At 38.7% G+C, this 12538-nt stretch overlaps 1 protein-coding gene across 10 annotated transcripts in view; it reads left to right on the top strand.

Moving 5' to 3' along the window:
- Mpp5 (membrane palmitoylated protein 5) overlaps positions 1-9352 on the top strand; it is an 81723-nt gene extending 72371 nt beyond the window's left edge. For all 10 annotated transcript variants that reach the window (XM_027418345.2, XM_027418350.2, XM_027418348.2 and 7 more), the window contains 2 exons: positions 1282-1392; positions 6233-9352. In XM_027418345.2, coding sequence (XP_027274146.1) covers positions 1282-1392; positions 6233-6409 — 288 coding nt within the window. In that variant the 3' untranslated portion in view covers positions 6410-9352. The remainder of the gene's footprint in view (positions 1-1281; positions 1393-6232) is intronic.
- Positions 9353-12538: the final 3186 nt, after the last annotated feature.

The raw sequence follows: 12538 nt of genomic DNA, 5'->3' as shown, positions 1-12538 counted from the left end.
CTATTTTAAACATTACCTTTAGAAATTTGGGGCTTTGCGCCAGGTGTTGGTGGTGCAGGCCTTTAATCCCAGCACTCAGGAATTCGAGGCCAGCCTGGTCTCCAGAGCGAGTGCCAGGATAGGCTCCAAAGCTACACAGAGAAACCCTGTCTCGAAAAAACCAAAAAAAGAGAGAGAGAGGAGAGAGAGAGAGAGAGAGAGAGAGAGAGAGAGAGAGAAATTTGGGGCTTTAAAGATTTTGTTTGCTATGGAAATGTTTTGCCTTTTATAAAAGATTCAGCTTTAACATAGAACTCTTAATAAATGTGGCCAAGGGCTGGTGAGATGGCTGGTGATGAACAGCAGTTAAGAGCACTGACTGTTCTTCCAGAGGTCCTGAGTTCAATTCCCAGCAACCACATGGTGGCTCACAACCACCTTGAATGAGATCCGGTGCCCTCTGCTGGCATGCAGGCAATAAGAGTGTATACATAATAAATGAATAAAATTTAAAAAAAAAAAATGTGGCCAAATCTGTTGCTGATAGCAACTCAAGCCACAAAATCAGTGGCATTAAGTAGATGTACACAGACAGAAGTTGATTCTTAAATAGCTTCCCAAAATAGTGATTAGTTTTTTTCTTTATTCATTTTGGGTATGGGTTTTTAGAGGGCAGAGGCACTAGGTTTGTGCTATTTTAATCAAACATTTTATTAAGGAAACTTTTTTATTTCTTTTGGAATTCTTTATTTGGATTAACAAATATTACCATAAGACTTCAAATAGTTTAGCATACTAATGTTTCTTCACATAAGAAAGGGCATGTCTGTGTAATACTGCTTGTTAGAGTACTTTAGCTTGAGTGTGCACAGTTATGCATGATAGAGCAGTGTGAATACAGTGTCTCACTGCACACAGTGTGCTTTGTCTTGGGTGTGTTTGGCCTGTGTATAGGAAGTTTTTCTCTCTGGTTTTGCTTTTTAGTATCTTCACCTAGAAAGGCAATTAACTGCCTGGGTTCTAATTCCTCAAAAATGAATTTTAATGTGCTTATTATAATACACATGATTTATTATCATATTTATTATCAATGTCTTTTACCTCTACTTTAGTATACAGAACACTAGACTAACATAATATATATGAATTTATATGCTTTTACAGTGAATGAAGTTGATATCTCAAGATATTATGAATAATTTATGATAAGATGTTTGGAAACATTGATAGACATTTTAATATATATTATTGAGAAGTAGTTTGATGATCAGAGTTATTTTTAAAACCCAAATGTCTTTACAGTCTTTGAAGACTCTCCGGAATTCAGATCTGAAACCATATATCATCTTCATTGCTCCACCTTCCCAAGAAAGACTTCGGGCATTGTTAGCCAAAGAGGGCAAGAATCCAAAGGTAAACTTGTCACAGTGCTGTATCATTCCACTGACGTCAAGGAAGAAACTACTCTTCTCTAATCTCCTGGAGCTGAGATGCTGTATCAGCACCAGCTATCAAGCTTATTATTCTTTCTATGTCACTTGCCCCCAAACTGCCACAGCTGCAGCTGACTGAACCATGGCAGCTCTCCAAATAAGAGGGTTGCTCCTGACCACCACACCCCATATCTCTTACTACTAACCCCAGATCTATTAGAACCTCTAGAATTCCTTAAAACCGCTTTAATCTCCATCAAGGTCTGACATTTCCAAGGTGATCATATTGCTGCCTCCTCCCCACTCCAAAGGACTCAGCAAATCCCTGGCAATCATCCACTTTTCTCCTTAACTATTCCACATTTGCAGAGTTCCAGAACTATCTTCTTTTTACCGGAACTTTGCTTTGGTTTTTCTTCTCTTCATTTTCAAACATGTTCTGGAACAGAAAGGGAAAAAAGTTCTAAATTATTTTAGATATTTGCTGAATGTGTTGATGAGTCCATGTTATATATGGTTTTCATCTGCATTTTCCTGATGAATAATGAAAATCTTTTCATGTGGGCATTTGAGCATATTCTATGAAGGCCTCCAAGCCTTGTCATTTTTAAAAAGTTGGGTTGGTTTTGTATTCTTTTAGCATTATTTTTTACTGTTTATATGCATGTATACATTTATGTGGGTGCTTGTGTGCCATGATGTGGAGGGTAAGGTTAGAGGTCAACTTTTTGGCAATGGTTCTCTCCTTCCACCTTTACATGGGTCCCAGGAATTGAACTCAGATTGCCAGGCTTGCACTTTTTACCAGCTAAGCTATATTCGTAGTCCCTTAGCACATTTATATATTTCAGTTATTTTCTCCAGATCTCTGTGTGCTGTTTTGTTTGTTTGGTCCTTTGTTTCTTTGTTTTCAAGATGGGTCTCAGTAGCCTGAAACTTGCTGTGTAGACCAGGGTGGCCTTGAATTCATAGAGACCCACCTATTTGTGCTTCCTGAGTGTTGGGTATTAAAGGCATACACCACCACATCTAGCTGTCTTTTTTTCTTTTTCTTTTTTTTTAAGCTTCATCCTTTGGTGATGAGGAGTAAGTTTTGGTTTGATTTGAAAACAGGATCTTGCTATGTAGCTCATGGTAAAATGGAACTGTCAATCCTCCTGCCTTTCTCTGCCTCGCACTGCCTCCCAAGTCCTGGGAATGCAGCCATGTGCCATAACACCCTGCCAGAGAAATGACCGATTTTAGTGAAGTTCACTTATTCATTTTCTTACAGTTAATGAATTTTAGGCATATCTAAAAAATGTAAAGATATTATCCTGCATTTTCTTCTTAAATATTCCTAGTTTTAGTTTGTGTATTTGGTTAAATTAATCATAGTCTTAGTGTGATTTGACAAGTTAGTTTTATTGTTTTTGAAATAATGTGGATATCAAATTGTTCCAACAATGTTTGTTGAAAAGTCTGTCTTTGTAATGTTATTTGGTACTGTACATATATTTGTATGTATATGCATGATGGTGGGAATAGGCGTGTGCCGGGATACATGTGGAGGTCAGAGGACAACCTTGTGGAATTGATTCTCTCCACAGATGTTTGGGTAAGCTCATTTACCTGCTGAGCCACTGTGCTGACACTTTTATTTCTGGATTCTATTCTGCACCTAGACTAATCCCACACTGTTTTGATTCTCATAACTTTACTGTTATATCTTGAAAAACAGACAATAAAGAACAATGAAGTACTGGTGCATAATACAACAAGGGAAATAAAAATACTATGCTAATTGAAAAAAATTCAGACTCAATAGACCACAAGTTATATGATTCTATTCATATGGGATGTCCAGACTAGACAAATCTGTTGATACATGACATAAATTAGTAATTGCTAAGAGATGGGGGGGAAGGTTAATGGCTACAAGCTTATATTTTTTAGGTGGTGTCTCAGTTACTGTTCTGTTGCTGTGTAGAGACACCATGACCAAGGCAACGTAAATCATTTAATTGGGGGCTTGCTTACAGTTTCAGAGGGTGAGTCTATGACCTTAATGGTGGGGAATATGGCACACAGGCATGGTACTGAAGTAATAGCCAAAAGCTTACTTACATATTGGAGTCAGACAGAGACTAGACCCAGCGTGGGCTTTTGAAACCTGAAAGCCCAGCCCCAGTGACACCCCAACAAGACCACACCTCCTAATCCTTCCTAAAATAGTTCTACCAACCAGGGATCAAGCATTCAAAAAATATGACCCATTCTCATTCAAACCACAAGTGGGGGTGAATTTTTTTCTGAAATTGATTATGGTATTAATTGCATAACTCTACAACCATACTAAAAACTATGGAATCATATATTTTAAATTGATAAATTGTATGGTGTATGAATTATATCTCAAGAAAACTGTTAACTTTCCCAGAGGAGATGAAAAATAATCTCATCAGGCTTTTCTGTAGAAATTGAGTAATTGATTAGAAACTGATAGCAAGACTGAACAGAATTACCAAAACACTTTAGAAAACCTGAGAGTTTCTATCATTCTTGTCTTTTCTATTTAAATATTCTTTCCGTTGTCATTTTTATCTTTAATTCATGGGTTATTTAGAAATGTTAATTTTCACCTATTTGGTGATTTTAAAGAATACATTACTGAAGTACAGTTCCATCATTACCAGAGAATGGATCCCAAGGGATGTTAATCTTTTGAAATGTATTGAATTTTCTTTTATGGTCCACCACCCACTCTTAATGTCCATGCACACTTGTAAAAGTGTCTGCTCGGCTCTTGTTGGCTAGAGGGCGGTATATTTCACTTACATTTGTATGTATGTATTTTCTATGTATGCGTGTTATCTTCCAGACAGGGTCTCATGGTGAAGCCCTTGGTGACTTGAAACTATGTAGACCAGTCTTGTGTTACTTTATCACATGATATAACTAGTAGGTAAACACCAATCTTAGTAGTAACGGTGTTACTTACCATTAGTGAGTGCCTTGTACTCTTGGTTGTGGAATCTATCCTAGATTTGGGGAGGGGACTTTAAGAGTAGATGATATGAAGTGATAGATGACAGGTTTTGATGAGAAGTTAATTTTTTTAGTTCATAAAATTTTTAGGCAAAACATTTTATCTAATCATGGTCTATAATTTGAACAAGAAATTCAGATATAATGTAGTAAATGCTGTAAAAGATGAAGTAATGCTTTAGTTTGTTAACAACTAATCTCAAACTTTGAATACACAAGTTTTATAAAAATGTCATAGTGTTGTGTTATGATGATAAAGTCTGCTGTGAACAAAGCATCTTGGGTACCCAATCACAGCATTTCAAAATGGAAATCAGATGTGGAAGAGTTGCCATGATTTTACTGTTTCCTGTTACAGTTAAGTGGAAGTCATTTTGTGGGCCCAATACAGTGATGTGTGACTTCAACATTTGGCCTGAAGTTTATTAGCCATCTTGTCTGATAAGTGTGGTTTGGGGTAGTTTTCATTTCTTGACCGTGAGCCTGATTATTATAGGATTCTGGATAATTTTTGCTGATAGCCTTGTCACTGGCTTGTTTCCATTAAATATCATTTCCTTTACTCAGCATTTTAAAGTAGCCCATTTTATATTATTCCCCAGACTCTGGTGGGATACTCTTGCATCTTAAACTGTCCTTTGTAGGGCCAGTCTTGACATCACACACCTTTAATACTAGCACTCAGGAGGCAAAGGTAAGTGGATGTCTGTGAGTTCCATACCCGCCTAGTCTGCATAGGAAATTTTAGGATAACCAGACCATGTAGAGAAACACTGCATCAGAAAAAGGAAAAGAAAAAAAGTTAAGGACAGTTTTCCTTAGGAGAGCCCAGAGTGGTGGTATACACTTGTTATCCCGCACTAGATGTAGCAAAGAGTTCAAGGCCAGCCTGGGGATACACAGCCAGATCCTGTCTCAGAAAGAAAAGAAAAAAGTATCTTTTGTACATTGAAAACTGAGTTTTAAAGTGTATTAAGTGGAATACCTCCCCCAGTGTTATTAGATTTTCTTAGCAAAAGATAACTCAATATATTAATATTTTTCTTCTCCCATAATGTTAATTCTACCTAAATTTGCCACACACATAAAGGCATTTTTGTTGTTGTCTTTGAGAAAAGGTCTCACTCTTTAGCCCTGGGTGGTTTGGAACTATGTAGACCAGGCTGCCCTCAAACGCACCCTTCTCTGCTCCATAATGCTGAGATTAAAGGTGTGTGCCAGCAAGCCCAGCAGAAGCAAGTGCTCGAGTAAAGAATGTTTTAGAGCACTTACTCTAGTCTTAAAGTTGGACTCCATATTATACACGTTGTTGCTATTTTTTTTAAAGATTTATTATTTTTTACGTGTATGGGTGTTTTGCCTGCATTTATGTCTGTATCGGATGCCTATGGTCCCCTACGAGGTCAGAAGGGACAACAGAGCTACCCATGGTTTTGAAATGTCATATGAGACCTGAGTCTGGGTCCTCTGCAGGAACAAGTAGTGCTCTTAACTGTTGAACCATCTCTCCAGCCGCCAATGTTACTTTTGGATACAGGTTATTATGTCATAAAATGTTTGAAAATGAACATGTTTAGGGAATTCAGAGTAATCGCCCATGTTCTTCAAACCTAAAAATGGAAATACATGAAGTGATATAAACCAGGATTCAAACAGGAATTCTAAAGTACTGATGCCAAGGTGGCCCAGGCAGCTCTTGGGTCTACCACAGACAAAAGGAAAGCCATGTAGTGACACTCCTGACTCATTCTGTATTCTGTATGACCTCACAGTTTTTATTTTTTTCATTGCAGCCTGAAGAGTTAAGGGAGATCATTGAGAAGACTAGAGAGATGGAACAAAACAATGGCCACTACTTTGACACTGCAATTGTGAATTCAGATCTTGATAAAGCCTATCAAGAATTGCTTAGGCTCATTAACAAACTGGACACTGAACCTCAGTGGGTGCCATCTACTTGGCTAAGGTGAAGGAAACAGCTGTTTTATCCCATGTCATCATGTTGAACTTTATTTGGCAAACCACCAACAGGAAGATGGCCTCAATGCTGAGAATAAGGTTGAAGGAGGCAGAATAAGCAGCTCACCTATTTGTAGATCCCAAACTAGTGAGAAAGGTCCCTTAGGAGGTTTGTATACAAAACTTGTTTTCTGGGCATGGCTTTAGGGATCCTTGGCTTGTTTGGAGATTTAAAATGGGAACTTTCTTCAGAGCATTTCTGATTTATCCTGGAGAAACCTTTTGTTTTCACCTTCCCAACTCTTTGCCTCTCAGTCAGATGTCAATGAAAAAACATGTATGTATATACATAATACTCCATGTCTCACAGAGTTATAAATATTAACATTATTTAACACTTAAATGACTTTGTGCGATTATTGGGAGAAGGGGCTGTGCTTCTGTGCACTGGGAATAACAGTATTTTCTTAAACAATTGATTTAGTTTTCTTGGGAAAAAAGTGCCGCTTTAGTTTGGAAGTGACTTTTTTAAAGTGTAAATTTGTATGTCTTTTCATTCTGAAAAAACATTCCATCAGAAGTTCCAACTTTGCTGGGCCTGGCAGGGCATGCCTTTAAATCCCAGCATTCAGGAGGCAGAGGCAGGTGGACCTCTGAGTTGTAGTACCACCAGGGTTACACAGAGAAACCCTGTCTTAAAAAAATAAAAATAAAAAAAAGAACCAACTTTTTAGTTCGGACTTCATGGATGAGAATGCCCTCAGCAGCCTCTAGTGTGGTTAAAAGTGTACAAAAGATGCTGACATTTTTAAAGATAGAATTTTCTAATTCTTTTAGTAAATTGTGATAGTATGAACTGTGTTGACTTTTGAAATTTCTTCCTTGTGATGGAAATAGTTTTTATTTCCATGGAAAGATGACCACATTTGACAGTTTCTGCATTTTTTAATCAGAGTACAGAATTTTATCTATGACTGCTACGTATGTAAGTATCAAACTGGAAATCTGCTGTACTGTATACTGATATTTAATAGACTAATAAATAGCTGTCTTCAGCATTGGAACAAATTTCTATACACATATACACTGAGGGAATACCATGACAATCAACTTTAAGATCAGAAGGAAGACTTAAGAGTCATTGAGCATTTAGAAAATGACAATGGAGGAAAGTTTATTTAAGCATCTACAGACAAGTTTTTGTCCTAACATGGTCTACCTTGGGACCGGAGTACAACAGCTTGCTAAATCTTAAATGTTGGCACTAATACAATTTTTGTACCGTTTCTACAACTACAGCTTTAAATGCAGAGTCTACAAGTCTGCATGCAAGTTAACTTGTAGTCTTTTCAAGCCTTTAAGGAAACTGTAATGTGTAACAACGAACCTCAAATGTGAATGTCTTGATCTTAATTAGCTACAGCATTTCATGTTCCCAAAGCTAAACACTGGAATGATACTGAATTGTGACTTAGCATAAGCAGCTGTTAATGTCTTGTCAGTGACGTTTATGTGTCTGATTTCTCTTCTAGATAATCTTACTGAAACAAATTAGAGTTTGTGATATCTTTTTATGTTCAGTTTTTGCATGGCTTTTGTAGTTGGCTGGCAAGTGTGTCTATTTAGAAACATTTTAAAAACAATTTTCCTTAGGAAAAAAGGAATGTACTTGGGTCAAGGGAAGGAATGCTACACAGTCTGAACACTCCCAGTTTACAGCAGGAAAAATGACAAGTCCACACCCTTGTCAACATTGAAGGTCAATTTACTTAGCACTTAACGATTAAATCTTCTCAGTTTTCCACTGTGTTTTCTCCTCAGGAATGAATGGTAGTCTATGGTCAGTAGAGCTCTGACTAACAGAGACTTGATGCACACCTGAAACCCCAGCGGGAAGATCTAGAGTTCAAGGCTGGCCAGAGCTACATGAGACTCTGTCTCAAAGAAAGAAAGGAAAAAAACAAAACAAAACAAAGCAAAACGATGATTGGATTTGAGTAAATTTTAAGTAATGTCACTGCCACTGGTGACAGTGGGGCCATGTGGATCAAGACTCAAACACATGGCCTATAAAGGCACATACCATGCTACCATGGATTCTTTTAGACTGAGATTTTTCAAAGTCAGTAAGATCCTAACTTTACTCATATCCATACATGGATAGTATATATCCTGAAATTTTCTAAATCCTAGTGATTATGAATCTAATAATGCTCAATAATAGTCCCTGAACAGTGAAAAGTTTAGCTGTGCTTAAAAAAAAAAAGAAAAAAAAAGCTCTGTTATAACTGTAATTGTACAGTGTGAGGGCCAGTTCAATTCCCTATCCCTCTGTGGTTCTGATTGGAAACTGCAGTGCTAGGGAAGCCTCAGAAATGATATTGTGGTTGGCAGGAACATAGCTCAGTTGGTAGAGTACTACCTAGCATTCACAAAGCCCTGTCTAGATCCCCAACACCACAGAAAACCAACATGGGGTTCATAGCTGTAGTCCCAGAGCTTTGAAAGTGGAAGCAGAAGGGACAGCAGCTCACAGTTACCATCAGCCACATGAGATCCTGTCTCAGAAACAAAGTAGACAATATCAGCTAATGACATGTTCTCGGGAAACCCAAACAAGGAAGAACCATCATTTCTTGAATTTCCCTATGTCAGAACAAATAGGACATTAGTATTTAGACTAGTCCAGATTAGTTTTCTATGGAAATCTAGTGTGTGGATTGTTTTCCTTCTCTCATGGCCTAAGGAGTAAATACTGACAAGGAATGATTTGAATGTAATTTTTGTGAATGTGTAGAAAATATTAAACAGGGATTCATCCTTAATGAAGGTAATTACGTTGGCATTCGTTGTTGATCTCCCTTTGTACTGTCTTGTTTCTCTACTTGTTATCTTGAGATGTCTTACTGCACATTGTATTGTAAAAATAAAAAGCAAAACTATTTCAAATCAAAGAAGCCATAAATACTTTCTTTTATTATGTTCCTATCTAAGGTTTGTGCAAATATAGACCACTCCTCTTCCAAGGGTTTGTCAGAAGCAACACTGCTGGAATCTCTGAGTGGAATACAAATAGAATGTAATTTGTCATGGGTTGTCCTTTAATGGCATAGATGGTCAGTCCTATTTCTTTATTGGTTGGAACAAACAAGAAACTTGTTTTTATGAGACAGGGTCTTTCTACAGAGTCCTGGCTGTACTGGAACTCACTATGTAAACCAGGCTGGCCACTACACCTAGCCTTTAAGCTAAAACTATTGAAAATAGTCAACTCAACGGGGTGGTGGTGGCGGCGGCGGCGCACGCCTTTAATCCCAGCCCTTGGGAGGCAGAGGCCAGCTTGGTCTACAGAACAAGTTCCAGGACAAGCTCCAAAGCTACACAGAGAAACCCTGTCTCAAAAAAGGAAGGAAGGAAGGAAGGAAGGAAGGAAGGAAGGAAGGAAGGAAGGAAGGAAGGAAGGAAGGAAGGAAGGAAGGAAGGAAGGGACAAAATAGCCAACTCAGAGCTGGAAAAAACAAAACTTTTCAGAGAGAAGAGGTATTAACAGGCAAATTCTTTTTGGGGTAGCCAGGGATTTGAGAATATTTGAGTTGTTGGCACATACTTCATTTCTCCCAAAGATCACAAATCATAAACACGGCAGCCTAACAGCCGAACACGTGCTTGTCTGACCTTGCTTTAGTCACTAGGAGGTCAGATGCCTGCCTGGTGGCAAGGAACCAATCAGAAGTTAGCTGGTGGTGCTATGCTTTACGGTTCTGGGTGTGCTTTACGGATAAGTGCACAGCAATGACACACAGAGCATAGCAACCACCCTGGGAGGGCCTACGGGCCATAACAACCAGTTGACCAATCGACACAGGGCAAGCCCTCCAAGCCTGGAGGCACACCAATCCTGAGCCTGTGCATACCCCTAGACACTCCCCTTATGCTGCCCAATAAGATCTCTATGTAGACGCTTCGAGCTGTCTTTTCTAGCCATCTGCCATGGCTAGTGAATGAAAGACCCGAGCTAACATGGGGTTAGCTCGTTTAACAACTATAATAAAGCCTCGTGCTGTTTGCATCAAGTTTCTGCCTCCGCATGGTGATTGGGGTGGCTGCAGTCCTGGGCTGAGATTCTGGAGGCCTGATCTCCCGGGGGTCTAACAATGTACTCCAGCTTTCTTTTCTATTCCTGATCTGTCCCCTTTGGACCATCTCACTCCTAGCCAAACCCAACATTTACCCACTATGTAATCTTGACTTTTTAACATAAAGCCATAAAGTCCTCTAAAATCTTAGCTGAACCTGATGGTGCATGTCTACAATTCCAGCATGCAGGAGTTCCAGACCACCTTGGAACATAAGATCCTATTTCAAAAGGAACACACCTGTCAATCTGTGGACAGTTGAAGCATGCCCAGTTAAGTACCAGAGCTTTACTGATGCTGATGCTGCATGAGAAACCGAAATTCCTTTGGTCCAATGTTTTTCTTAAAATTCAAACTAAAAGCAGTGCCCAGTGCTCAAGGATTATGCCTCTGAGATCATTCCCCTTGTATTCATTCCACCTGTACCCTTTGACCTATATAAGCCGCCCAATTTCTCCACAGGCATACTGAAACAGTACAGTTTACACCTCACCAAGATACTGGGAAGTTGATTGCTGGACAGTTCAATGTTACCCAGCTATGAACTTGGGTACTGAACTGACTCTGAACCTGACATTTTCTCCTATGAGCTACATCTGGTTTCGTACAAATCAGCTTCTCTGAGACAGGCTACCTTAAATATGGAAGAAACAAGAAGAATAAAATGAATGTGGGCTGAAAGATTACTGAAGAGTTTGCCAAAAGACTCTGAGTTCAATACCCTGCCAAGAACCCATGTAGAAAAAAAGCAGCATGGTAGTACATGCTTATAAACCAAGCATGGGAAAGACAGAGATAGTTCCCTGGGGCTCGCTAACCTGCTAGGCTAGCCTAGCAAGCAAACAAACAAGGTAGGCAGGTCCTTAGAAATAGTTCCCAAGGTTGTCTTCTGGCCTCCATGTGCACATGCAAGCATGTACATGCACACACCAAAAAAGACAAAAAGTTAAGTGTGAACATCTGAAGGTAGGATCACTGAGATGGCTCAATGGAAGGTGCCTGACCCCAGGTCCCACAGCTTGAGTTCCATCCTGGGACCCATATGGTAAAAGGAAAAGCTGACTTGTGTGAACTGTGGTACACAAATTTCTCCACCTTTACATACCTATAAACAAAACAAATTAATACATTTTTGTGGTGATATCTTGTTACTCTGCCTCCCGAGTGCTGGGATTAAAGGCGTGTACCATCACTACCCAGCTAAATACTATATATTAGACTATTTGGACTTAAACTTAGGTTCATCAACACCATTTTCCAGCTTTTTAATTTAAAAGCAATTATTCAAGCTCCTATGTGTCTCAATCTTTATTCCATGGAATGGGCTAAAATACTTATTTTTAGACTGGTGTGGTGACTTAACATAAATGCTTCCTTAGCATGAAGCTCTGGGTTCACTCCCTAGGGCCACTTAAACAAAAACAAAAAACTTATTTGGTCATTTTGAGAACATAAACACATAAAACACTAAGTACCTGGTAAATAATCCTAAATATCTACAAAAATCATTTAACATCTTTAAAAGTCTACCTAGTGATAGCAGTTATCAGATTATATTAATGCTAGTGTCACTCTCATAACTAAGATCTGTACCATGCCCAGTCAAGCCCAGAGTCCTGGAACTGGCTGCATTAAAGTCTGAGTAATCAGATAATCAAGACAAATCAGACAATACTGAAAATTCAAGACACTCCTGGTCCACTTTGGCATCTCATCTTCATAAAAGAGAACAAACTGTTATTGCTTCTAAAACAGCAAAAAGTATTCTGATTAGTCCAAAGTAAGAATTAGTCTCATTCTTAGATTAGAGGGAAATAATTATGAAGTCTTATTTAGCACTGGCAGTCACTTATTAGTATTCCAAAATATAGTAACTGTCTCAAATAAACCTAGTGACACACTGAGATAGGGAATAAGAAAAGGCCCGTAGCTACATGTCTCTGGGAAAAGATGTGAGTGCCAGTAGGGTCACTTATCTGAAACTAAAGGCATGGTGGGGGACCG

The sequence above is a fragment of the Cricetulus griseus genome, chromosome 5, assembly GCF_003668045.3.
Source record: "Cricetulus griseus strain 17A/GY chromosome 5, alternate assembly CriGri-PICRH-1.0, whole genome shotgun sequence".
Classification (NCBI taxonomy): domain Eukaryota; kingdom Metazoa; phylum Chordata; class Mammalia; order Rodentia; family Cricetidae; genus Cricetulus; species Cricetulus griseus.
Note: the sequence above shows the minus strand (reverse complement) of the source record. Positions and strands in the feature narration are given on the sequence as shown.